Here is a 25,717-nt window from a genome sequence, read left to right as displayed (position 1 = left end):
ACAGTATCTATCTATCTATCTATTTATCTACTGTATCTACTCTATCCATCTATTGTACAGTATCTATCTATCTACCGCATCTACTCTATCCATCTGCTGTACAGTATCTATCTACTGTATCTACTCTATCCATCTGCTGTACAGTATCTATGTATCTACCATATCTACTCTATCCATCTGCTTTACACTATCTATCTATCTATCTGCTGTACAGTATCTATCTATCTATCTATTCTATCCATTTACTGTACAGTATCTATCTATCTATTCTATCTATCTATTGTACAGTATCTATCTATCTATCTATCTATCTATTCTATCCATTTACTGTACAGTATCTATCTATCTACTGTACAGTATCTATCTATCTATCTATCTACTGTACAGTATCTATCTATCTATCTATCTATCTACTGTACAGTATCTATCTATCTAGATAGATAGATAGATAGATAGATAGATAGATAGATAGATAGATAGATAGATAGATAGATAGATACTTTGTTCATTCCCGAAGGGAAATTCACATTTCCAGCAGCATCCCTGAGCTGAGAACAATCGAGAACAATCGAAAATAACACGGGAGCTGCTGGAGTGGCTGCTATCTATCTACTGTACAGTATCTATCTATCTATCTATCTATCTATCTATCTGCTGTACAGTATCTATCTATCTATCTATTCTATCCATTTACTGTACAGTATCTATCTATCTATTCTATCTATCTATTGTACAGTATCTATCTATCTATCTATCTATCTACTGTACAGTATCTATCTATCTATCTATCTATCTATCTATCTACTGTACAGTATCTATCTATCTATCTATCTATCTATCTACTGTACAATATCTATCTATCTATCTATCTATCTACTGTACAATATCTATCTATCTATCTACTGTACAATATCTATCTATCTATCTATCTATCTATCTACTGTACAGTATCTATCTATCTAGATAGATAGATAGATAGATAGATAGATAGATAGATAGATAGATAGATAGATAGATAGATAGATAGATAGATAGATAGATAGATACTTTGTTCATCCCCGAAGGGAAATTCACATTTCCAGCAGCATCCCTGAGCTGAGAACAATCGAAAATAACACGGGAGCTGCTGGAGTGGCTGCTATCTATCTACTGTACAGTATCTATCTATCTATCTATCTATCTATCTATCTATCTATCTATCTATCTATCTATCTATCTATCTATCTATCTATCTATCTATCTATCTATCTATCTATCTATCTATCTATCTATCTATCTATCTATCTATCTATCTATCTATCTATCATATCCATCGTGGCCTGTAGACGGCGCCCTTGCCCGTGAGTGCCACGCGGGCCCGTCTCAGCCAATCACAATGCGCCGTTCCAGTGTCCCGCTCGTCAAACTTTTCCAGCTTCTTGTTCGCCACCGACTTTTTAGGTGTTTTTGTTCCGAGCAGGAAACGTTAATATAGCCTCCTGGCCGCTTGTTTTGGTGATGTCGCGGGGACGAAAGTCCGGTTCTCTGCTCCATGCCGTTTGGATTCGGGGCCAGTCGAGGTTTCGGTAAGGAGGAGGAAGAGGACGACGTGAAGATGGACAAGATGTTCGGATGGCGGACGTGCGTCGCCGTGACGCTGGGCCTGCTTTGGTACTGGACTGAGTCCGGTCGAGCTGTGGCTCAGTATATGGTGGCTTTGTTATTTGTGTGTTTTTGGGCGCCGCTTTGGCAAGCCACTAGCGGCCGGGAGAACAGCACGCAAACCGACGACGACCCTCTCCAGGTGAACTTTCCAACAAACGCGTACCTGAGGTGCACAGTAACCAGGTGGAAAGACATAAGTCAAGGCGTAACGGAGGTTAAGGTCTTCAGTTAGACTACATGTTTCAAATCACATAAATTTCCGATTAATCCGTGACTGCAGTTATATCAACATTGTTTAATCAAAACACGTACTTGAATAGCGTTCAAAAGCTATTCCTCTTTCGAAAATATGTTATCACTCCAAAACTGTAGTTTACTGTGTTCTTACTGAGCATTGTGATTAGTTAACCACGTGTAAAATATTCTAGAATTTCCCGAAAAAAAGTTATCTTTTCCCTAAAACTTCTTAAGAGTTGACGGCACTATGTCTGAAACATTTTTTTTGTATTCGATTAAACTGATTGCCGACAAGGGCGTTTACAAAAATGAAACCTTGTTAAATTGATATAATTCAAACACCATTTCATCTTAAAGAGGTAGTGTGTATTAACTGAGCACTATATGTCGATTTATGATGTAGTGCAACCGAAAACAAGTGCTAAAAAACACAACAAGATAAACTACGGAGACTCGGAAGAGACCAAACTGCCCAGCATTTTAATTCTTTAAATTTCGCTGTATAGTTAATTGCAACTAAAAAACGAGTGCTAAAAGCACAACGATTACTAACTGTGGAGATCTAAACACAACATTTACTTTTGATGAATTATTTTTACCAGCCTTTTTTAATGTTTTGGGTACCCCTAACAGAAAGATGAACGAAGTTCCATTATTGGTGAGGCTCATATTACGTAAAATCAATGCTAACTCTTTAACCCAGATACGTATTTTTAAAAATGTTTGTATGATAGTTCAAATTTATTTTAATCAACACTGTTGCTTCTTACACATAAAGTTTTTTAATCACCAGTAGGAGCTAAATGATACACACTGCCCTTGTAACTTTATGGCAAACAAAGTACTATTAAGTTACTGGTTTGGCGTATAGTTAATCCAAGAAAATGAATTAAATTACCAGTGTACACACACTGGTAATTTAATTCATTTTCATTTAATTCCTTTTCAACCTTTTCATTTGCAAAACAATCACTCTGCGCTATTTCCGTTTTGAAATAATCGCTGATGACAAGCCCACACAAATGCATGTTCTTTAAACTTGAACTTTGCATTTTCACACTATAGATTAAGGGTCAGAAACCTTTTGACCTAAAAAGCCATTGAAGTAAAAATATTTGGATTTTTTTTTGGGGGGGTATTTTAAGCCAAAAATCAACAAAACTGCTCAACCTGCTCTACAGACAAAAGTTAATTCTTCAGCACATTTTATTTCACTGAGTGGGGGGAGAGGATTTTTTTAAGGGTTATTGTTCTGTCTTCTTTATTCATTATTCATTATCCATTATCCGTTATCGGTCAGTTCATAATACGCTGCATAGCCTAGGAGCCTGGACTCTGAGTGAGGGGTTTTTAAGGGTTATTGTTCTATCTACGTTATTTATTATCCATTATCCGTTATCGGTCAGTTCATAATACGCTACAAAGCCTAGGAGCCGGGACACTTACTCTCAGCTAAAAGGCCAAGCTAAGGTTCTAGCCCTAAAGCCTTGGGGGTTTTGGGGTTTTTAAGGGTTATCGTTCTATCTTCATTATTCATTATCCATTATTGGTCAGTTCTTAATACGCTACAAAGTCTAGGAGCCGGCACACTTACTCTCAGCCAAAAGGCCAAGCTAAGGTCCTAGCCCTAAAGCTTTGCTGCGATCATTGCGAATGCACCGTTCCCGGAGGTACTGCAATACTGGGCCTATGCGTGGAGTGGACACTTGATCTTAGCCAGAAGGCTGAGAAGTGATTGTTCTATATTCTTTATCAATTATCCAATATCCGTTATCGGACAAATCATAATACACTACAAAGCCAAGGGGCCGAGACACTTGCTCTCAGCCAAGAGGCTGAGTCAAGGTCCTAGCCACAGAGCCAAGCAGCGATCAGTGCAAATGCACTGTTCCCGGAGGTACTGCAATACCGGGCCGATGCGTGGAGTGGACAGTGCAAGCTCTTATTCCATCTCCCGATTGCAAAAATCGATTGGAACTAAATGTCCTTTATTGAAGCACACAGTCCAAAAATCCTTTAGCTTCCAATTTTTTTGGTTTGGTTTGAACAAATTTATTGACACTAAAAACAGAAAACAATCATGACAATCTCAGCAGCAATTAAGCACATTCACAATATTATATTCCAATATTACGTTTTTAACAGCAAACACAAAGTGAGGTTTGAACAAACCTTCTCGAAAATCAAACATATTCACAATTTCATTATATAACATCTTTGTTAGTGTCAATAGATCCGTCCAGGCCAAAGTCGATTGTCCTCGGTCTGAACAAATCCACCGACACCAAAACACAGCCATCAAGCATATTCACAATTTTTTTTTTTATATCTGACAATATTATTTTGGTTTGAACAAATTTATTGACACTAAAAACAGAAAACAATCATGACAATCTCAACAGCAATTAAGCACATTCACAATATTATATTCCAATATTACGTTTTTAACAGCAAACACAAAGTGAGGGGGGGAGGTTGGGGTTTTTAAGGGTTATTGTTCTATCTTCGTTATTCATTATCCATTATCCGTTATCGGTCTGTTCATTATACGCTACAAAGCCTTGGAGCCGGGACACTTACTCTCAGCCAAAAGGCTAAGCTAAGGTCCTAGCCCTAAAGCCTTGCTGCGATCATTGCGAATGCACCGTTCCCGGAGGTACTGCAATACTGGGCCGATGCGTGGAGTGGACAGAGCAAGCTCTTATTCCATCTCCGGAATGCATAAATCAAAAGGCCAAGCTAAGGACCTAGCAGTGAGGTTTGAACAATGCGAATGATATTTTGATCAAATCTGTGAATTAATTATGCCAGAGCCTGTTTCCCATATCATTATAACTCGTGCAGTTACTCAAGAGTGTTACGGTTCATTTTTTTCCTTAATAATAGTTTTAAAACAAAGGTGCGAGCAAGGTTCTCTGGTAAAAATGTCCCAGAATACCGTAAACGAAAATCATCATATTAGCCTTCAGTGCAGAATGTTTTGCAAGAAGGAGTTTGTGCCCTGTGTATAGCTCCGCCCATTCCTACCGCTCACCAATCAAATTGCTCTAGGTGCTTTGCGAGACCTTTGGGTATTTATTGTTTTGTGGCTTTTCATTATAAAGTGTTTCAACACTGAACATAGATTGTTTGATGACCTATATAAAGGTGTATTCAGTGATTTACGGCCAAAATGGGGGTTGTTGGTGAATCACCTTGACTGTAAACTGTAACTAAAATTGTGACCTATATATTACTGGATCAAACTTTAGTAATAAGTCTTGTCTCTGCTTTGCATGTTCATTGAACGGCTTGCGCGTAACAAATTAAACATTGGAACAGATCCCATGTTTATCTTCAAGCCATATGAACTCTTGAAAACAGTCAAATACTGCTGGAAAGCTTTAGATTCCCAATCGTTGCTTTAAATTGTTTATTCTAAATTTCTGACCAAACAAATTACCTTTATTTTTTTTAAATTGCATTTCTTTTTTATTTTGGACTTCTATCTTTTGTGTGACTCTTAGGCACCAACACGGGCTGACCTATACCATAGATTCCTTTCAAAATATTGAATTCACTAAAGTGTGACCTGTTTAGTTCTGACGTCTGCAAACTGTTTTATTTTCATTCCACACAATTTTATATAAATTCCTATCAATGTACGACAATAAAAAAATAACAAATTTCGCAGTTGAAAGGAAAATGTTTTCCTTTGGTCCTATCACATTCTCCTCTACTCAGCTCCTCCAACTTATTTGTCACAATTCAAAAACATCAAGACCTCTTTTTTGAACATCCAAATTTCTGTACTTTAAATCAAGCCAATCACTTTTTATTAAGCACTTTAGGAAGGTACAAGCTGACCTTGACAATTCAAAACAAAGAAAGAAGAAACAGCAAGAGAAACAACAAGTCATCTTAAAAAATACAAGTGCAGAATACCTGCAAATGTACTTTTCATTTTGGTGAGATTGTCAGTTTGTTAGACTAATTGCCTTTCCTGAAAGCAAGAGAAACACAAGTTTAACATTAGTCCAGTGGTTTGCTTCTATTCAATTTTAGGACATTATGTTGACCTGAATGATCAAGAGTGTAAGAAAAAAACGAGCACGCATAACTGTTTGAAAACATATTACTCTTTTGACTGACGCTATGCAGTAAATTCTAATTCACTTAAATTAATACAATTTTGTTTGTTGTTCATGTCCTTCATGACTTTCTATGTGTATTTACCAGGAGAATCTTGATGAGCACTTGACCTGTGACTTAACTGCTGAAGATAAGGAAAATAATTGCAACAATTCACTAGTGTGTTGCTATCCTCATGTCAAAAGAGCTCTGCAGCATGGTAGGTCTTTTTAAAATGGGCAGTTCCCCTGTTGAGTTATGAATACAGACGCTGCCCTACTTACGAACGAGATAGGTCCGGACGATCGTAAGTTGAATTTGTCCGTAAATTGCTTCAGTGTTATATTGTATGGAATATATGTTTAAGGTTTATAGAAGTATGTGTAAGGCTTGTATAAGTAAGCTGTATTATTTTAATAAAAAATAGACATTTTATAAAATAATATGCTCTATAAAGATAAATAAAGTTAAGTTGAACTTACTTTCGGAAGATGAGCTTCAAGAGTTAGGCGACTTCATCCTACGTGGTAAAAAGTGGCCGAAAAAAAGCGATCCAACCATTTTCTCATCAGCATCAAGCTTCCATCTTCCACTTTTATTTCAAAAGAAACGGCTCCCCTCTTCTTTACACTTTAAACCAACCATATTGAATAGATGCACAGGATATTAAACAATAAAAAAGTTCTTAGCGTTCTGGAGATACAGTATAGAATGTTTACAAACAAACTAGGAAGAGGAATCAGATTTCTTCTTTGGGGTGGATGCTGGGTGACCTCTAACAGCGTCACACGCCGGTAGAGGCGGAAAGAAGCACTACAGTACTGTTCTTTACTCTGAAAAGAGTGCACACAATACAAAATCTAACTTGCAGCAATGTCCGGATATTTTTCGACATTCCGAAAAAAATATTCGTATCTACCTTTTTTTATTAGTCGAATGGTCGTAAGTAGGGAAGCGTCTGTAATTCTATTTGATTAACTCTTTCCTATTGTTTTTTTATAGCCATTTAGCCTTAATTCACTCACTCTTGTAGTTACCTGTTAGTTAGCTTTCATTATTTAAAAATAGATTAATAAACACGGTGATTTCACAGCACGTTGGTTTCCCTTCTCGTGTTATGGCAGCAAATGCAATGCCGTGTTGTGACTTGACACACTCTAAAGAGGTCATGTTACAATCATTCAGGAGAAGCATTAACAAAAACCACCTACCAAAAAAAAGAATTCTATCTACCCTTGAATATGCTTGAACAGGAAGTAACATGCCTGCTTTGCATGCTTCACCGACACGCGTTTTCAACTCCTTCAATAAATGCCTCTTTACGACTCGGCCGCAGAGGATGTCGTAACTCTGAGTGGGAAATAATGGTGCTTATAACGGAGATTAGTGTACTCGTAAAACTAGAATACTTGTAAATTTTCTTTTTTCTCTTGTCCACATGATGTATTTGACAGTTTATTGTGCATGTGCACGATGAAGAAACACCAATTACAGTTGGTTTCAACCACACAATTTTGATGAATATATGCCAAGGTTTTATTAAACAACAAGATAATCTACTCATGAATAAACAATTGACTACAGGTCTCTCGAAGTGAAACGTTTTGTTTCTTAAAGGAATTCCCAAACAAATTTTCTTTTTTTAATTGCGCACAGAACATGTAGTGTTCCTCCCACAATTATGCAAATATGTTGCAAAAATATTTCACATGCCATTTGACTCGACAAATTAGGTCTCAAAGTTGACCCATCTTGCTTGATTCCAGTAGACCTGTCTGGTGTTAGCGCCGGTTTTGTGGTGTTCCGTAGTTTGTTTCTTCCCAGCCAGCTTAGTGTTTCTCACTTGAACTGTTTTTTTTGTAGTTTATTCCCAGTTAGCCTGGCTCCTCACTGCGTTTTTTTTTTGGGTTGGCGAGCCTAGCGTTTTTCTGCCTAGGCCGCGGCCGCCTTTTGTTGATTTGTCCCGGTTATGCCTTGCTGGAATACACGGATGAAATGTGTATATATAGATTTAATGCAAAAACTGTGTACTATTTGTTCACATTTTGCATCTTTCAGAGTTTTGGGATTACATTAACAGGACCAAACTTTGTCCTGTGAGTCCAGTTGAATACCTAATTCACAATTCGCCTATCATTGACAATTGAGTCTCCCTTTTAACAATGCCTCTTATTTCCTGCTATGCTTCTCGCAGTGTTCCAGTGTGCCTACGCTCGGATGGTGTTGCCGTGGTACAATGTCCCAGAGCCGTGCGAGCGGCAGCCTCTGCGACGGGCGCTGGATGGGGAATTTGACTCCATTATCAACAACGTCATCGGGTACTCTAGACATTTGGACGTGTGCCAAGCAGCGGTGGGCACCATACGCATTCTCACGCAGCACTTGCACAATGCCAAGCAGCCCGACAGGTGAATGCAGCTTTCAGCCCACTCTCACATGATTATTATTCATTATCCAGACACTTTTTTTCCACGCTTAATTTTACCGACATCAATAAGACTCAAACATATTTACATTATTTTTTTAATCATATTATAAAAATAAGGTTTGATAATATTCCATCACACACCTGATGAGAGTTGAAGGCACATGTTCCATGGTGGTGCCACAGGCGAAGTATTATTCATTTACTTGGAATATGGTAGTCTTTGTTTTGTTTTCACAATTCTATATGATTGGTCAGTACACATGTGTGGGATTGCCATTTTTCATGAATTCAGTATTCATTTAATAAATGAGCTGTTTTTTGAGTCTGCTGAAATGTGGTACAGGGATTCGACGCCATGCCAGCAATGCACACTAATTGCATTCATTGCAAAAATAAATCTTATTTATCTAAACATACGAATAAATACTTGTGAAGGAAGATGCTTACGCCTGAAATTATTTACAGCTTAAAATTCTCTATGTATTGACTGTGACATCATCACATTGAGACTTGACTTAAATGTATAGGTTATTGTGCTAAATATTTACTTATTTAAAGCGTGTAGTCGTAAAACAGTTAATGTCAAAACAAAATCGAAACGGCTTTTTTATTTAATTTACGGTAAATTGAATTCAGGGTTAGACATGCTTCTTGAGTGTACCACAAGAAGGAAGAAAACTATGTAGAGTTCTGTAAGTCACTTCAACATACATAGTACTTCCTCTCTGGCACACAGACTATTATACATTATATTCTTGTTGTATACATTAATCTTTTCAAATCTGGGAAAACAATTTTTATTTACGGTCTCCCCAAATCCGACACTGACAACCCAACAATGCTTTGCTTGCCTTATTAATTCCATTCATAAGGTGCCTGACTTTAGTTGAATAGAATGCAAAATAAGTTTGTTATCTTGTTAAATGATGGGAAATGTTGCCGGATGGAGAAATTTACTTTGAATTTCAACCAATTAATATTCAAGTGCAGCTTACTTTGCTGGAGGCTGGGCTGTGTATTATTTGAGTCAAAAGAAGGAGAAAAAACACCTCCAATTATTGCTGCCTCAGCTGCTCTTTGCTCTCAATAACGTGCCTATAAATACCTCCGAATGTTATACAGCCCATGAATAATTTACTGCGCTTTATTGGATTTTACCTGCAGTGATAGCTGTTTTCCCTGCAAAAAGATGTTTCAAAAGTGGCACCTTTACAGTGTAGCGCATGCGATTTTTCACCCCAGCGGTAATAAATAGTAAGGCGAGTATTAATCCTGGCATGTTCTTCTCCGTTTTCCCGTTGTCAGGGAGTTTTTATCAAGCTGTCGCGTTGAAGAGATGGCGCTGCTCCGCGAGCTCTCGGACGTTCTCGTCCGAAACTTGTTGCCTGAGCATCTGTGGGGACAACACGTTGCCCGTTGCGCCTTGAGTGAGATTGTTGCATTGAAGGGTAAGAAGGTGGTATATAGCGACTGCTTTAACCCAAGCACAATGTACAGGTAGAACGTTTACAGTTTAACCTTTTGTCTTGTAAACAAATGGCGGAAGGACCAAACCCCATTAGAAACAAAAAGCACAATATCACCTTTTAGGTTCACACTGATACCACTAGTATTTCCATTCTGGTGACTGTTCTGTTTTACCTAATTTATATTCAGGCACATATTCACAGACTTGTTCTTCTTCTACTCAAATGCAGTAACTGTTTCAAATCAGAGACAATTTAGTCTTGCCATCTGGAGTTAGGCTATTTATTACAAAATAAATTTTCAAACTCAAGCTGATGTACAGTATGTGGCATTCTTCATTTTGGAGATGAAAATGCACATTATTCCAACAAACTTGTATTGTCCTCGGAAGTAAAATAGCTAATGTAGTAGAATACAAATTTCCATTTCACATCTGCACCCCACCCATACATCGTGTTCTAGAAAATATTTCTGTGCTGCTTTCCCTGCTATTGTGTCAAATTGGCATAGGTCCGCGGCCCACAAAATGCTATAGGGTATACTTTAATCCTTTTTCAGTGGATTTTGTGGGGGGTTTTTTCTTTACTTTGGATTTGGGTTTTTGTTGTCTTTTGCATGTAGAAGAGTGTGCTCATTTATAATCTCTCCTGGGGCTTTGCCTTTTTAAAACAGAAACATCTTTTAATATTTTTTCAAATGTTTGCAATTGCACTGCATTACAATACGATGCCTTTTATAGCCATAATTGAGGAATTATCGACCGGATGCAGACTTTCTCCGTTTCGGTTGGCTTTCACCCAATCTAACATTGATGAGACATTTTATTCTTATGCTGTATAGTCGAGTTTGCAATATAACTCTGCAAGCTTTACCTACATAATTGCTGTTTGCATCAGTTCTAATGATTCAGAAAACATACGCAATGCGTTAATCAACCAGAGGCACGTTAACAAAAAAATCTTTGCTGCTTTTTGAAAAAAAAATTGTGTGCAGTATGTAGAATAGAATAGAATATACCTTTATTGTCATTGTTACAAAATGGGTTAAAATAATGTGACAAGATAGGGTATGTATACTCAATACAGATTTTGATTTGTGTTAAACCAAATATACAGCATACCTTCTCTCACATACTTGTTCATGCCTAAAGTGCAAAACTAATTTACAATTTTCTGGCATTTATTGACTCAGTAAAAACGAGTATTGTTTTGAATAAGCACTCACAAAATGACAAATCACTGTTCACTGCGTGCCTACCTAGTGAAGTGTTGGTGAGTGTGATTACTCTCCACCCCACCAGGTTTGGGCCTGTTGGTGACATGGCTGTCTGACCCTGACAACCTGAACCAGCTGGTGGTGAGCCAGCTCGACTGTGTGTCGACTAAAGTTTCTACGGTAGAGCTAAGCACTTCTGACCCAGAACGAGCCTCTCTGACTTCGCAGGAGGATGACGGTGCTCAAGTGTGAGTTGCCAAGGTCACCTCTTGCATTATTTTCGTTGCTATTAGTAACCATTAGTGCATGACTCGATTGTCTCTGCTATTGTAGGAATTTGAACGGGGTAAAAGAATCTACCAGCCCCAGGTTCAAGAGCAAAGGAAAAGGTTTGGTTGAAGAGTTAAGCTTGATTTACACACTCAAATTAAAAGGAAAGTGTCACTCCCAACTGAAGTTAACTAAAAAACTGACTCCGTAAACAATTTAGACTGAAACTGTTAAGTTTTCCAGTTATAGCTGTAATCATCATAAGTTTCGCTGTTACAAGGTCATTATTGTTACAGACGGTCAAAAGTGCCTCGTTACTTTGGCTGCAGAACTCCAACGGTGGCATGTCACATCTGGTTCTGTTTTCATCGGCACAATTTTTTGCCTTCCTCTGAGTTCGTTACGTCACGTCTTTTGGGATCATGTCACTATTCAAAATAGCAACTACTAATTAGTTCGATAGCAATTACGAATATAGTATTTACTAGCACCGAAAGAAGAGGCAAATTGGTGAATGTGGACGCAACAGACTTGTTTGTTGAACATAAATAAGGTTAAAATTGTTTTGCATTTTCGTCTATGTACATTTATAATTTAATTTATATTTCCTGTATTTTTCTGTGTTAACGTTTAGTGCTAAGTTTGCTTTTTTCCCCTGTTCAAATCATTAAACAATACATAATACATGGGAATATATGGATTAACCAAAAAACACCCTAAAGAGCCATTTGGAAGCCAGCTCTTTTTAGTGAGCCAAGCCAAAAAAGCCAGTCCTCTAAAAGAGTCGGAATCCCTATCTCTACAACTGACCATTATTAAACTCACTTTATAGTGTTTACTGCTGATTGTTATTTTATTATATTGTTTACTGTTCATTTTTGTTGTACTTCAAGTGTAGGATGAATCTTGCTGGTGAGGTACAGTAAATATTACAAGGGTCAATAACACACCTACCTGTCTGTGCTTCTCTATTTAACTGACTCGAATACTGCTACGAAAATGTAAAATTTTTTGACATACGACTTCTTTTTGAAATATTGGAAATAGTTACATTCCCTGGTAACTAATTAATTTTACCATAGAGTAACTCAGTTTCTAATGCAGTTACTTTAGTAGTGAGTCACTATAACTAATTACTGTTTTAAAGTAACGTGCCTAACACCGGTTGTAATTTGATCCTGCCGAAGAGTGGCTCTTAAAAGTGCATAATAACAGTGCAAATCAAATTGAAAATGATAATGCATTTTGGACCCCTGAAGACATGTTTTTCATTAGAATTTATTAAATCTCAACATGACAACAGTTCCTGTGGTAAGAGACAGCGAGACTGCAAATATATTAGACTTAATTGTTCATGCCAGTTTTTAATGGTTTTCATTATTTTGTTGGCCTGCATGATAAAGGGTAGATAACATGTTAGTATTCCTGCATCAATTTCTGAGTATCCAGATTGTATAAAACTCTTTATTGTAAGATACATGACTACTACTTGTTGAATAACAAGAAGAGAGTCTTATTTTAAAAATGTATGCACCGAAGAGCACGCTTCAAATTCTCGTACAATCCGTTAGCTTTCCCCAAAAAGGGTGTGTTTCTGCTTAGATGGAGCAGTCATATTTGCACGCAAGAGAAGTTTTCACCTTTGCTTGGGATGGGCTAGTGACTCTGTAATCTTAGTATTTGGGGATATTTCATCTAAATATCTGCGAGTTTCCAGAGTTATTTACACAACAAAGTAAACTTCAAAAGACATGGATTGGAGTTGTGTTTATATCTACAAATCAATGTACTGGCTGGGGATGATGGGCAAGCTAGGACAAAGTTGAATTAAGTTCTCATTCTATTGTCATAAGAAAAATCCACTACGGAAGTTTTCTATCGATAAGATGAAAGCAACATTAGACAGCACAGATGGGAATCATTATTATTATTCCTTTTGTGAAGGCAGAACTGGTTTAATTAGTGGCCGTGTGTTGTATGCTGTGTTTGTGACATGTTTGTAGTGGCAGGCCTATCGCAGTTGAATTAATTTCTCCAATGTTTATCCAAGCAGCTAATGTCAACTCATTTGTGGTGGTCACGCTACTGAGTTGCAAACGGCACAGATGAGTGAAATAGGCAAGTACAGTAATGATATGCTAGTAATGAGCCTTTCCATATTTATGCACCACCAGCCCAGTTTTACATAATGTGGACAAACATTCTCTTGATGAAATTGATTTGTATGCACATCATGAGTAATTGGGGTTATTTATCAGTTGTCTTTTTGCCGAGTATGCATCGAAACACATTTATTGGTTAAATTGTTTACGAATAAATTTATGATAAAATTGCCCTTAGTCGTTTCTGTTTTCTCACTCTCTCAACATATTTTTGAATTCGCATCTGTCTTTTTCAGGCCACAAGTTGAAGGAGGGCTGGTCAAAATTTGTGGACAAGATGAAAACCAAGAAAGCCAAGAAGAAGAAGATGAAAAAGCTGGAGCAGGAGCTGGTTATGAGGATCATGGCAGTCCAGGGTGATGCATCCAACGAAGACGAGGCCAGTAGCCGGGAGGGCTCGGTGCACAGCCAGCAGGACTCTGATCGGGTGAAGCTACCCTGTCCTTTGATTCCTAATCAATAGATTTCAATGTAAACCCTCTGACTTTTTAATTGTATTGAAACGTCCAATAAATATCCCTTTGAGAGACATTTTGTTTTGTTTAAATGCATGACTTGGTTTAAGAAAGGTTATAGAACACAGATCTAGGGTACTTTGAGACTCTTTGAGATTAAGGGCTATACAAATAAAAATGACTTGACTTACTTCAATGTAATGGATGAGGAGTAAGTTTGTCGAAGCAAACTCATTGTTGATATGTTGCCAAACCCCATTAGGAAGACAGCGATCTGGAGAACTACCTGACAAGCGTCCAGGAAGATATGATGGAATTCAAGCTCTCTTATGAAATGTGGCGTGTCGGCTCCTGGTCTGTCAGCATCCCCCACGTGAGTTCTTAACATCTCCGACAGCCTGGAATGTCCTGTGGGCCCTCTTTTTTTCCCAGCAAAACTTCTGTGAAAGCTTGTCTTTGGAATCCTACTTCCAATAAGTTGCGGGTTTCATTGAAAACAACCCCCCCTCCCCCCACTCCACTGTTTCAGGCTGAGTGGGAAAATGGGACGCTGATCTTTACGGTTCACTTGGAAGAAAAGGACAGTCCTGAAAACCTCCAATGGGACATTAAGAAGACATACATGGAAGTCATCTATTTCCGAAACAGGTGGCAGGTAAACTAGGATAAACAGCTCACTTTTAAAGGCATAATTTTGATTTTTAAACTTGCAAAATGTGAGGGAATAGTACATGGTTTTTGCATAAAATCTATATATGTCTATTTAATCGGTATATTCCAATCATTTTCTTAGATAATGCATTTTGAACACAGTGCTGTGAAGACATGAGAGGAAAACCAGCACCCTAGCAAGCCAGTCGCTCTATTGCAGGGGTGGCGAACAAGTGGCTCTAGAGCCGCATGCGGCTCTTGGCCAATAAGAATGCGGCTCTTTGCCTCATCATATTTTCTATATACTGTGGCTCTTTGCCTTGTTTAGGTTTTTTTGTTTGTATTGAGGGTGGACACTTTCCTTGAAATCAACACAAGAACAATACATGTTGTATTGTAAGGAGAGGAGTGTGTTATGGGAAATAATATGTTTTTAATTGTGTGGGTGTGTTTGTGTCAGTCTGTCATGGCAGGTCAATGCGTGGTGTTGCTCTTTGACTCTTAGTTAAAAATTTCAGCTCTTTGTGTCAAACTTGTTCGTAACCCCTGCTCTATTGCTTTACGTGTTAATTAGTTGAAGAGGTTACGAGGGTCTTAAGCAAAAAATTGGTAAGTTTTTTTTTTGTGGAGAATGCCTAGGTGTGGTTGCAGGTGGATGCAGTAAGTGCTAACTGGCAAAAAAAAAAAAAAAAAAAAAAAGCCACCTGAAGAGCCCCCAACGGGGGTTAAACCAACCGATCAATGAAAGGCGGCTTCAGCCTCGGCGGAAAAACGCAAGCGTAGCCAAACACGCAGTGAGCAGCCAGGTGAACCGGGAACCAGCAACAGAAAGTGACAACGGCTATGGCAATAAGTGGAACGCCGGCCGTGAATAAAACCTGTGACACTGCAAAACTGGGGCTAATGCCAGGCTACCTGGCCAAACTACTCACAGTGTGCAGCCGACAATCTCCAACTTGGAGCAAACAAAACAGGAAAGCCCTCGGCAGCTCCGACGCTAGCCCGACAGAATTAGACCAACAGTACCGCATGCTGCGAATCTAAATACGAAAAGCAAAAGTCTTCTAGCTTAAAGGAGACAAAGGCAAACAAGAAACACATGCTGTAACGGCAGCAGGTTAACCTACCCCACAGAGCTTATAAGGTTCAAGGACGCAACTGCGATAAAACATTTACAAGGCCCCCAGCAATTGCTGTCTGTTTAATTTTGGGGAGGAACACTACATGTTCTGTTTCTAATTGGAAAATAGTGGGAATACCGTACCTTTAAAATCCAACCTTTTTGAGCATCAAGGAGCATTTCGAGCCAATCTAGTTCCTTTCTTTTTTCACAATTAAAATGGCAATGAGTTGTCTTCAACGAAGGACCAAGACTTTCTCAGAACCAAGGCACTTCAGTATCTAACTTGTAGCACTTCAGCATATATGCGTCGTACTTCCTTGAATTGCTACTACTTGACAGGCTATGGATTTGCTTAAAAAATGGGTGCCTTGGCAGCATCTAGTGTAATCTGTAGGCAATTACAAAAATGTTTGAGGGGGGTACTTGAATCCCTTGAAAGCTTAATTTGTTTTCTTATTGCACAGGTTATAGTAACACATTTAATATGATGCATTCATTAAGGGGTAATCATTTTGCCTTCAGCTGCCATTGTCATTTTTTATTTTCTCCAGGACTCCACCAACTTGCCCTGCATCATGGAGGTCAAGGAAGGTGAGGTCAGCCACGAGGTCAGGGATGAAGTTAAAGTCTGTGTTGAGCACTTTCTTCAGGTAGAAAAAACACAATAAATTTAGATGTGTTCCTTGTGATTCAACATTTTATTCCTTGCCTTGCCAGGAATTAATTAGTGACTCATTGATTGGACACACACAACCGGTGTTTCAGTTCTTATGTCCATTGGACAAGCTGTTGAATGAGGATAAACATTATGGCGGCGTGTGGGGCTTGCTGAGTGGCCTTGCCTACTTCTTGACACCTGGACAAGAGGATGATGAGGTAGCATTCTTGATCATTTAAAGTATTTGATGACATGATGGCTTCAACCTTTGTGCTCTCATCAAATGAGCTGATTTGCCCTTTGACACTGTTGTGGCAAAAGTGTATGGTTACAAGCAAACTAGCAAAATTAAGATGGATTGTTTGGATCAAATATATATTTTAAATATAAATTACCTCAACCAATCAAATTAAATTTGACACGCGTTATAAAGTGCTTTAAATGAAAATGTTGAATCAAAAATCACAGTGAATCAAATTTATTGAACTGTATGACCGTGTAAAATCTCTGGCAACCCCAAAACGGTTATGGTTAAAAAAAAAGCATGCATTACATTGCCCATATGTCCAAAGTATTGAGAAGTAGCAAAACATAATAAGGGATATTGAATAAAGATGCTTTTTACCTCCCTGCACAATGAGATCCAATACAAAAAACATTCGGCTTTATATAATTGAAAACCCTTTGTGGCAATACGACCCAAGTAGGAGCATTATTATCTTTGCAAAGAAAACAATTGTGATGCAGTTCGTGTATTGTCGCTCATTATGTACAATTGAGCCAGTGTTCATTGTTTGTCTTCCTCTGCCTTGCTCGAATGAATTGCGCTCAAGTTACAGACTGTTCAATTTGTCTTGAAAAGAATCTCACTTCAAAGTCACTTCAAAAGCAGCTCATGCATGGTCAGTGTGTTTACGCCAGTTGTTTGGATTGTCCCTAGGAGAACCCACTATGCATGCACACAGTGGAGAAGCCGTGAAGGAAGTGGAGTGAATAAAAATAAGCTGTCATATGGGGTCTTTAGGGGATACACCTTGTGGGATGTGCTGGTGTTAAGTGTGCTGTGTGGGTAAACTGCACTCATTTGTTTAACTAGATATGCTTTAATATTTATTAATTCATACCCCATGTTGTACTTTCGATAACATTTTATGGGGTGACTCATCCTCGTAAAAAGCTTCCTTTTTTGTTTTAAGTTCCCTTATGAGCTAGGAAGAGACATCAGGGAATACACTCAAAATGAAAATAAACGAGTGTGCATGATTTTTTTTGATAATGAAGCACTGGGTGAAAGAAATGGATAGCTTTATTAGAATTTCTAAGTGACAAGTAGAGAGGACTTTACGTAAGATTTTTGTACAATTTAAATTTGGTATTGCTCTAAGGTCATACTGTAATTTTGTGAAAAATCACACATTTAGTATAATGGTATTATATATAGGGTGAAAGAATAACTTGTGCATGTCAATGGTTGAAAATCTTCTCATTGTCAACCAAGGTAAAAATCTTTACAAAATAAAAACGCCTCTAGCAAGCAAATAAATTGCTGCGCTAAACAGCTGACTCATAAATCCATTGGTTTTGCCAGGTTAAGTATTCTGTTTTCATCGGCTGCTATATTTTTTGTCTTATTTATATATATATATATATATATATATATATATATATATATATATATATATATATATATATATATATATATATAAAATATGAAAATATAATGCTTTTAATATGGATCACTTTTCCAAGCGTGCTCTTAACATTGGTTATCCCTAAATATAGATATATTAATAATAATTTCTGTTTGAACAAAATGTTCTACTAGTTTACTCAATATTCTTACAAAAGAGGATAAAGCGTCTTTTGGTACATGGATCTTAATTTTGATATCAAGCCATAAGAAGCATTCCATGAAGAGTCATGATATGTCCTTTTTCAGATTAAGAATAGTTATTGCGATTGTCAAAAAGACCGAAAACTGCATTTGGAGGATCTATTCATTCAACAATTGAAATATAATAAAAAAGATCCACAGAATAATCTAAAATAATTATCCATAGACTCAAAACCTATTTAAAAAAACCTACAGAGTTCATATAAGTGCGTGGAATCCTTGAAAATGTTGCAAGGTTTCCCTGCAGTTTTACTTGTTGGACCAAGCATTGAATAAAGAAAAATAAATCAAGTCTTCTTAAACGCGCCTGCTCTGGTGGCTTCCTTTGCCATTAGCATGTCTTTTCCCTTGACTAATTGCAGTTGGCATTAGTTTATATGGCAATCTCTGTGTACTTGATAAATTGGAAAATTGGCTTAGAAATTGCTTGAAAGATGCCAACATTTGGCCATGAAAAAGGTGTACAAGCCCTGAACCCAATGTAGACATTAAAAGTGCAAACGCCATACTATAAAAAAAACTTAACAGCAGCTTAAGTCCATGATAAAATGCAATTCTGTCATATTGTAACAGCAACACTGCCAGTGTTCAGTTATTTTTCGATCCTGTTGCCTCAGTTAAGATCCGTTGGGTTTTTCCCCCCCAGAGCTCCACCCCGCCGACGGAAGCCTCGAAAGATATCGCAGTGACAGCCACCGAAGCTTCGGAGAACTCGCCCATCTCCTCGGATGTGAACCGTATTGTCGACAATGTTTCGCTCCCCACCATCGTTATTTCCTTGTGTGAAACGCCCGAGGAAGTGAAACAGGAAACTCAAACGGAGCCGCGACCTTCCGTCAGCCTGGACTCGTCTGGTGGGGGTGGCTATTTACCAGAGAAAGCAGAGGATTCAGACAATCCGTTTACGCACTTTAAAATGATCATCAAGGGACTAACGCGATCTAGGTCGCAGGAATCTATCGCTTCTTCCAAAAATCACAGTGACGAAGAAACGTTGCTGTCGGCAGCTGGCAGCACTGAAGGAGGCCTTCATGAGGAGGATGCCATCAATGGCCTGTCGCTGTTGCATTCCAATGCCAGGTACGTCAACTAACCCTTCATTATCTGTCCTACTTATTAATTACTTTTTTTTCCAATATTGACTAAATCGTTCCTCTTTTAAAGAGCCAAGAATGAGAAGTCAAGCCCCAGTGTTTTTTGTGGAACTAACAAGTCCAAAAGGAAGGAGCAGTTGGTCTCAACCAGTGGGGATGAGCCAAAGTGTGTCCGGACTCAAGGGGGAAACTGGGAGCAGCTTGAGGCAACCAAAGCCATTTTTGATCTCCTTAAAGAAATATCAGGTCTGATCCCTTTAAAAGGTTCTGCAATGCAGCCAGTTGAAAAATGGCAATTGACAGTCTACAAACGTTAATACAGCAATACATTGATTTACTTGTGATGAACTTTGAATACAGAGGCTCCCCTACTTACGAACGAGTTAAGTCCCGGACGATCGTTAGGAAGTTGAATTTGTTCGTAAGTTACTTCGGTGCTATATTTTGTATGTATTTTGTATATAAGTATGTTTAAGGTTTGTATAAGTAACCTGTATTGTTTCGTACTAAAAAATAAACATTAAATAATAAAATATGCTCTATAAAGTTAAGTCTAACTTACTTTTGGAAGATGGGCTTCAAGAGTAGGGCTACTTCCTCCTCTGTGGTAGAAAGTGGCCAAAAAAAAGCAATCCAACAATTTTCTCAGCCGCATCAAGCTTCCATTTTCCACTTTGATTTCAAATGAAACAGCTCCCCTCTTCTTCACACTTCACACCAACCATATTAAATGGATGCACGATATATTGCACAATAAGAATGTCAAAGTTCTTTGCGCGCTGGAGATACAGCACAGTATGTTTACACACAAACTGGGACTGTGAGAGGAAAAAGCCAGATTTCTTCTTCGGGGTGGATGCTGGGTGAGCTCTCACAGCGCCACACGCCGGTAGCGGCACACTACAGTATTGTCCTCTACTCGGAAAAAGGTGCACACAATACAAAATCTAACTTACAGCAATATCCGGAAATTTTTCAACATCCCGAAAAAAAATGTATCTACAGTTGTCTGTAACTCGAATGTTTGTATGTAAGGGGAGCGTCTGTAATTCGTTGCTCTGCAAGATATGTCTCGTCAAGATGAACCCACATTTTTCTAAGGTTTTAAGTTTGACTTTTTGGAAAACTTTAGCTCCTGTTCCGCAAGCTATTTTTTTATACACTAAAAGCACAAAAATGTTAAAAAAAAAAAAAAAAAACGTCAGTAAATTGATCTTTAGAGTGTGCAGTGTGAATATGCAACAGATTTCGGCATTTACTCAGCTTGAAGCTATAATTAGATGGTTTGATGTAGAAAATATCTTTTTCATTGTTTTTGAGTTCCGGGCAACTAGTGACAGTTGAAAGTCAAACAGCATCATGCTGTGTTGTCAAAAGAACATTTGTTTAGACCTAATTGGAAGATTTGAGCGTTGAGTCTTGATGACCTGCTGTGGGGAACCAGTCAGAGGTATTGTCCTTTGTGTTAAGTTCTAAAGCCCACTTAAAGTCATTCTTTTGAGAGTACTTAGAATCTGCATCAAATTTGTACAAATTCTAAAGCTTGCGAAAATGGCAAATTACAGTAAGTACTTTACACGACAGCCTGTACAGCTCAAGGCTGCTTTGCGTGTGGTGTCCAAGCATGGAGCTGCACTCAGTGTTACAACTCGAGCAATGTTTTTCATCCTCCTTTTAACAAAGGTCCACTTAAAACTTCGACAAAAAACAAATGCTTCTCTGCTCCAGCTTCATTTTTGAGTTTTTCCTTGTCTGCATGTTGGTTTAAGATCAGGCGATGATGTAATTGTAATCCTGTGCAGTCCTTGAAGACCTTTTTTGATTAACGGCTATACAAATAAATGTGACTTGACTTGACACACTGGTTAAACACTGCACTAAAACATGCTACAGGAAAAGAGTTTCATTCTCATCTCATCTGACATCATAAATTCTACCCCTGTCCGAGTCTCAGAGAAAAGAAAGGTCCTCTCCTATCTCTGTGTAAACGCCTCCTGTTCTGTCCTACTGCCATTCAGGCTGGCCCCCACCCCTTGTTCCATCCCATCCCAAATACTTGATTAAGTGCCAACTTGAATTTCATCTTGTCCCTGTAATTTTGTCCAATTTCCACAAAAAAGCCATCCTCCAGTGGACACTAACACTGTTGTTGTCTTTATAGGAAACTCCATCCTCATTAACATTTTTGACGCCATTTTGAAACCTGTGATGCCAATTTTGAAGAAGTGAGTGCGTTCATCACTTCCTGCGCTTTCCCCGCCCCCTCACTGTTTTACACCTGTATTTGTTGCTATGGCCAGGAAAGTCAACTCCTTCCTGAGCAAGATGAACCCGAGCGAGGAGCAGATGGCGACATACATCCAAACGCTGTGCGACCGGGCGTGGCCGCAGAGCGCCGCATCCACTCCGGCGCCGCCTCGCACGGAAGACGAGAGAACCGAAACCCGCGAGCGAGCACACCATCTCATCAGCGCTCGATGTAGGCACTTCACTGCAGCTCACTATTAAAGACAAGCACTTACTGCATTTCCGGACAATCATTCATACCTTTCTCACTCTATTGAGATTTTTTTATGAAATTAAATCAAGAAATTCACTATTTAGTAATTGGTGAGGATAAAATAATAGAATGATATTAATTTCAAATTTGTTTTCCTTCGTCCTAGATTCACATTATTTGGTCCTAAAGAAGACGGACATGGAGATCGTTTTTAATCTTTTTCAGGACGCTGAGAAAAACAAAGCACTGGTTTATGTGAGTGTTCTCCATTTCACTTTAATCATGCCTTGAAGTGGAAGGCAAAGATGATCCTGCACTTCACTGCAAGATTGACACGCACTACATTACTACATACTGTTGTCCAAACAATGCATGGGCAAACTACAGCTCGTGGGGCGCACAAGGCCCATTAGGTATTTGAATCTTGCCTGCCGATCGAAAATAGTAAAAATGTGTTGTAGCTGTTCGGAAGCTGGAATTCTTTTACTCGTTTTCGCCATCTTCTGGCTTTTTGTATAATTGTAGACTGTCAGCTAATCCATGATGCGCAGTCGAGCATATTTTGGACGCGTTTCAATAAACTCTTCCTTTTTTCATCTTACTTGGGGTTTGGGTTGGCGTTTGGTTTTCTTGCTTTCACCATTGACACTAACAGATGGAAACAAACAAAAAACACAGGGACAAGCATGACATTAGTCAAGTCAAGTCATTTTTATTTGTATAGCCCTAAATCACGAAGAGTCTCAAAGGGCTTCACAGATTATTACGCTATATTACACAGACTATTTTTCAGCCCACGAGAAGGGTAGGTTATTCATATGCTATGGAGTAGAAGTGAGTTTTAAGCTTAGATTTAAACATTTCCACTGAGGTTGCAGATCGGATCTCAGGGGGAAGAGCATTCCACAGCACCGGTGCCCGGATGGAGAACGCTCTCGAACCAGCAGAACACTTCTTTGCTCTTGGGATCACCAGAAGACCGGCACTCTCAGATCGTAGGCTTCGGACCGGGACATAGGGGCAAATCAGATCTGAAAGATAAGAGGGAGCAAGTCCATGTATGATTCTGTATAATACTAAGAGAACCTTGAAATCACATCTAAGGTTAACTGGGAGCCAATGCTGGTTAGCCAAAATCGGTGTTATGTGATCGTACTTTTTTGTCCTAGTTAAAAGCCTCGCTGCGGCATTTTGTACCAGCTGAAGAGACTTGATTCTAGACTCCGGGAGACCAGAGAGTAGTGCATTACAGTAATCGAGACGGGAGGTAACAAACGCATGAAATATAATTTCCGCATCCGACTGAGACAGTATTGAACGGATTTTAGCAATGTTACGAAGATGGAAGAAAGCAGTTCTAGTAATTTTCTTTACATGCATTTCAAAGGATAGATCAGGGTCAAATATGACACCTAAATTTTTAACTGAGTCACTCTGCGTGATGTGACATTTGTCAATGTTCACAGCAGTTTTTGAGAATAAGTCACGGCATTTAGATGGACCAATGACTAACATTTCGGTCTTTTCAGAGTTAAGACGCAAGAAATTGAGTGACATCCACTCTTTTATCTCAATGAGGCAGGCCTCCAAATTTCCAGAGTTTAGTGTGGGAGATTCCTCCAACGGAAGATATAGTTGATTACTCTCCAGCATAATCCTCTCCTGCCTCTTCATTTCTCCTAAAGGATGTGTGCCGTCCTTAACAGCTATGCTAAAAGTAAGATGAAAGCCGATAGGAAGGGTGGCGGGAGGGAAACATAACAGCTCTTTGAACTCACTTGGGTATTATCACATACTTAATGGAGGAAATATTTAACTTTCAACTTTTTCAAGAAATCTCAAACTATGCACTCCACCTTAAAAACAAAAGGAATACTGATATTAATGTTTTTTTGTTTTTGCTGCACTGTCCACATATCTCCAAAAGATGGCAAACTTAAAACACATTTAACAGAGTTGGAAATACACCGTCTGTTTGCAAGTGCGCGATTAGTAACCAGAATCACAGTGAGGCTTCTGCACATGGGACAGATAATAACATCAAAGCTTCTCTTTTTAGATTCATTTTCAATCTGTATCAACTTTACATTAAAGCTTTTCATTAAAAAGAAAATGAAACTGGACAAGATTGGAAATGTGACAGAACGATCGTGACTGTAATTAGCAGCTGGTTGTATTTTCAAATAAGTTTTAAATGATTAGTTCTTAAATTTTCAAAACAATTTTCACGATGCTTTGAATCCAAACATTGTATTGGCTGATTCTTAAAACAAAACGAAATCTTATTTCTTCTCCTGGCTTGGTTCCTCTGCAAAATTTGAGAACCAAATGCAGACCCAAGTCAAAGTTTCCCCACCTCTGGTCTAACTAATATGGATTTTTTTTTGTTGATGCAGCCAAGAGCTAAACTTTTCAGATTTTTCTGCCGAACAAATTAAGAATCGTGAAGTCAATAGTAGAGCTTTTTCGTTATCTACAACAAAAAATAAACGACTAGACAAAATGACAACATTTGGCTGTCCTAAATCTAGACTGTTGCTTTATATGTCATGCACACACAGCTCTCACATGACCGTAAGTCTTTCAAACTGGGTTCAATTCTTCAGGTGGTATTGTAGATTTTAAAAAAGGACTTCAAAATATGATCTGGGTTTTAAAGTTGGGTTTTGAAGTCTTGTTTGGGGTTTCAAATTGGACACATTGTTAAGGCTTATAAAATACAACTGATATTCTAGTTTTGAGCATCAAATTGGTTTCATCGAGAGGTTTTAAGAAAGAAATTAGCTTTATTCTATGTCTCGCACTTAGAAGCAAATGGCAGTCTTTGTTCCCATTCAAACTGTAATTGGTCTTTTTTCCTCCTTCCTCTTATTTCAGATGCTATTGTCATTCCTCCTGCGAGAATTATTCCCTCACGAGCATTCCCTGAATCGGAGCTCTGCCGCCTTGCAGAACGTGACCAACCTCGTTGCCTGATCTGTGAATGAACTTTAAACGTGCCCTTTTAAATATATGGTGTAATTATTTATTAAACTCTGAAATGTCTTCAAAAATATCCAGGCAAAAAGGTACCCTTTAGCACTTTCAGATTTTTTTTTTACCTCAAATTTAAAAATGAATGTGAATCTTGCATTAGATTTTGTATCAAATCAATTATCGTCTGTCTCTCTGCGAGACGCCTGTTTTGACACGGTGATTGTGTAACTCGTATGTCATCGTTTTCACTTTTTTGCTTTTTAATACTCGGTCTCACATTTTCACGCGTTAGTCACTTTTTGAAATTCTCCGGACTGGCAGGATTTTTTTCCACCAGAAAACAATGATAGGCTTTCAAATTACATGCAAGGAACTTGAAAACGTGTCAAATGTGAACTATAATGAAATGTCCACGTCCATTTTCAATTTTGTTGTTTTACATAATAAAGAAAAATAACGTACCTCTTTTAATTTGTCCCCACCAACATAACTTTTGATATAGAGAGAGATAATGTTAATAATGTTTGAAAGTGAATACTTATCCTGAGGCGAAGGTCATTGTCGCAGTTGGGATCTAATTAAAATTTCAACCGTGAAACATTGCTTCAGCACCACCGCCTCTGGTTCGGATCCCAAAATATTAAATTTGACGTGTCTCTTAGTTCAGCGGAGGAAATGTAATTTATTTAGCACTTAACAGGCCCTGAAGCTATCCCTATCGAGGCAAAAAGTGGAACAAATGATAGAAACAAAAATTGAATGGTTTTTGCATCAGGAAAGGGGAGGAACAAAACAAATGCATGCATAATAAATGAGGCAAGCTTGAGCTCTTG

At 38.3% G+C, this 25,717-nt stretch overlaps 1 protein-coding gene and 2 pseudogenes across 3 annotated transcripts; 1 reads left to right on the top strand and 2 right to left on the bottom strand.

The window, feature by feature from the left end:
* The first annotated feature begins 1,351 nt into the window (after positions 1-1,351).
* Positions 1,352-25,345, top strand: LOC148359453 (uncharacterized). 3 transcript variants are annotated; one of them, XM_088344678.1, is made up of 17 exons: positions 1,352-1,783; positions 6,100-6,211; positions 8,186-8,399; positions 9,725-9,867; positions 11,187-11,349; positions 11,435-11,490; positions 13,770-13,960; positions 14,251-14,361; positions 14,518-14,643; positions 16,314-16,412; positions 16,480-16,638; positions 18,961-19,394; positions 19,479-19,654; positions 21,570-21,633; positions 21,709-21,887; positions 22,075-22,163; positions 24,786-25,345. In XM_088344678.1, the coding sequence occupies exons 1-17, from the start codon at positions 1,532-1,534 to the stop codon at positions 24,882-24,884; spliced, it is 2,667 nt and encodes an 888-aa protein (XP_088200804.1). In that variant the 5' UTR covers positions 1,352-1,531; the 3' UTR covers positions 24,885-25,345. The 3 variants fall into 3 exon arrangements, with proteins under 3 accessions (XP_088200804.1, XP_088200805.1, XP_088200806.1); XM_088344680.1 differs by lacking the exon at positions 6,100-6,211 and having other exon boundaries at positions 1,654-1,783; XM_088344679.1 differs by lacking the exons at positions 11,187-11,349; positions 11,435-11,490.
* On the bottom strand, positions 3,757-3,960 carry LOC148359455 (U2 spliceosomal RNA; annotated as a pseudogene).
* LOC148359454 (U2 spliceosomal RNA) lies at positions 4,516-4,684 on the bottom strand (annotated as a pseudogene).
* Positions 25,346-25,717: the final 372 nt, after the last annotated feature.

The sequence above is a fragment of the Urocampus carinirostris genome, chromosome 9 (genome assembly GCF_059441175.1).
Source record: "Urocampus carinirostris isolate Australia breed hairy pipefish chromosome 9, RoL_Ucar_1.0, whole genome shotgun sequence".
NCBI lineage: Eukaryota > Metazoa > Chordata > Actinopteri > Syngnathiformes > Syngnathidae > Urocampus > Urocampus carinirostris.
The sequence above is the reverse complement of the archived record's forward strand: the minus strand, read 5'-3'. Positions and strand labels throughout refer to the sequence as shown.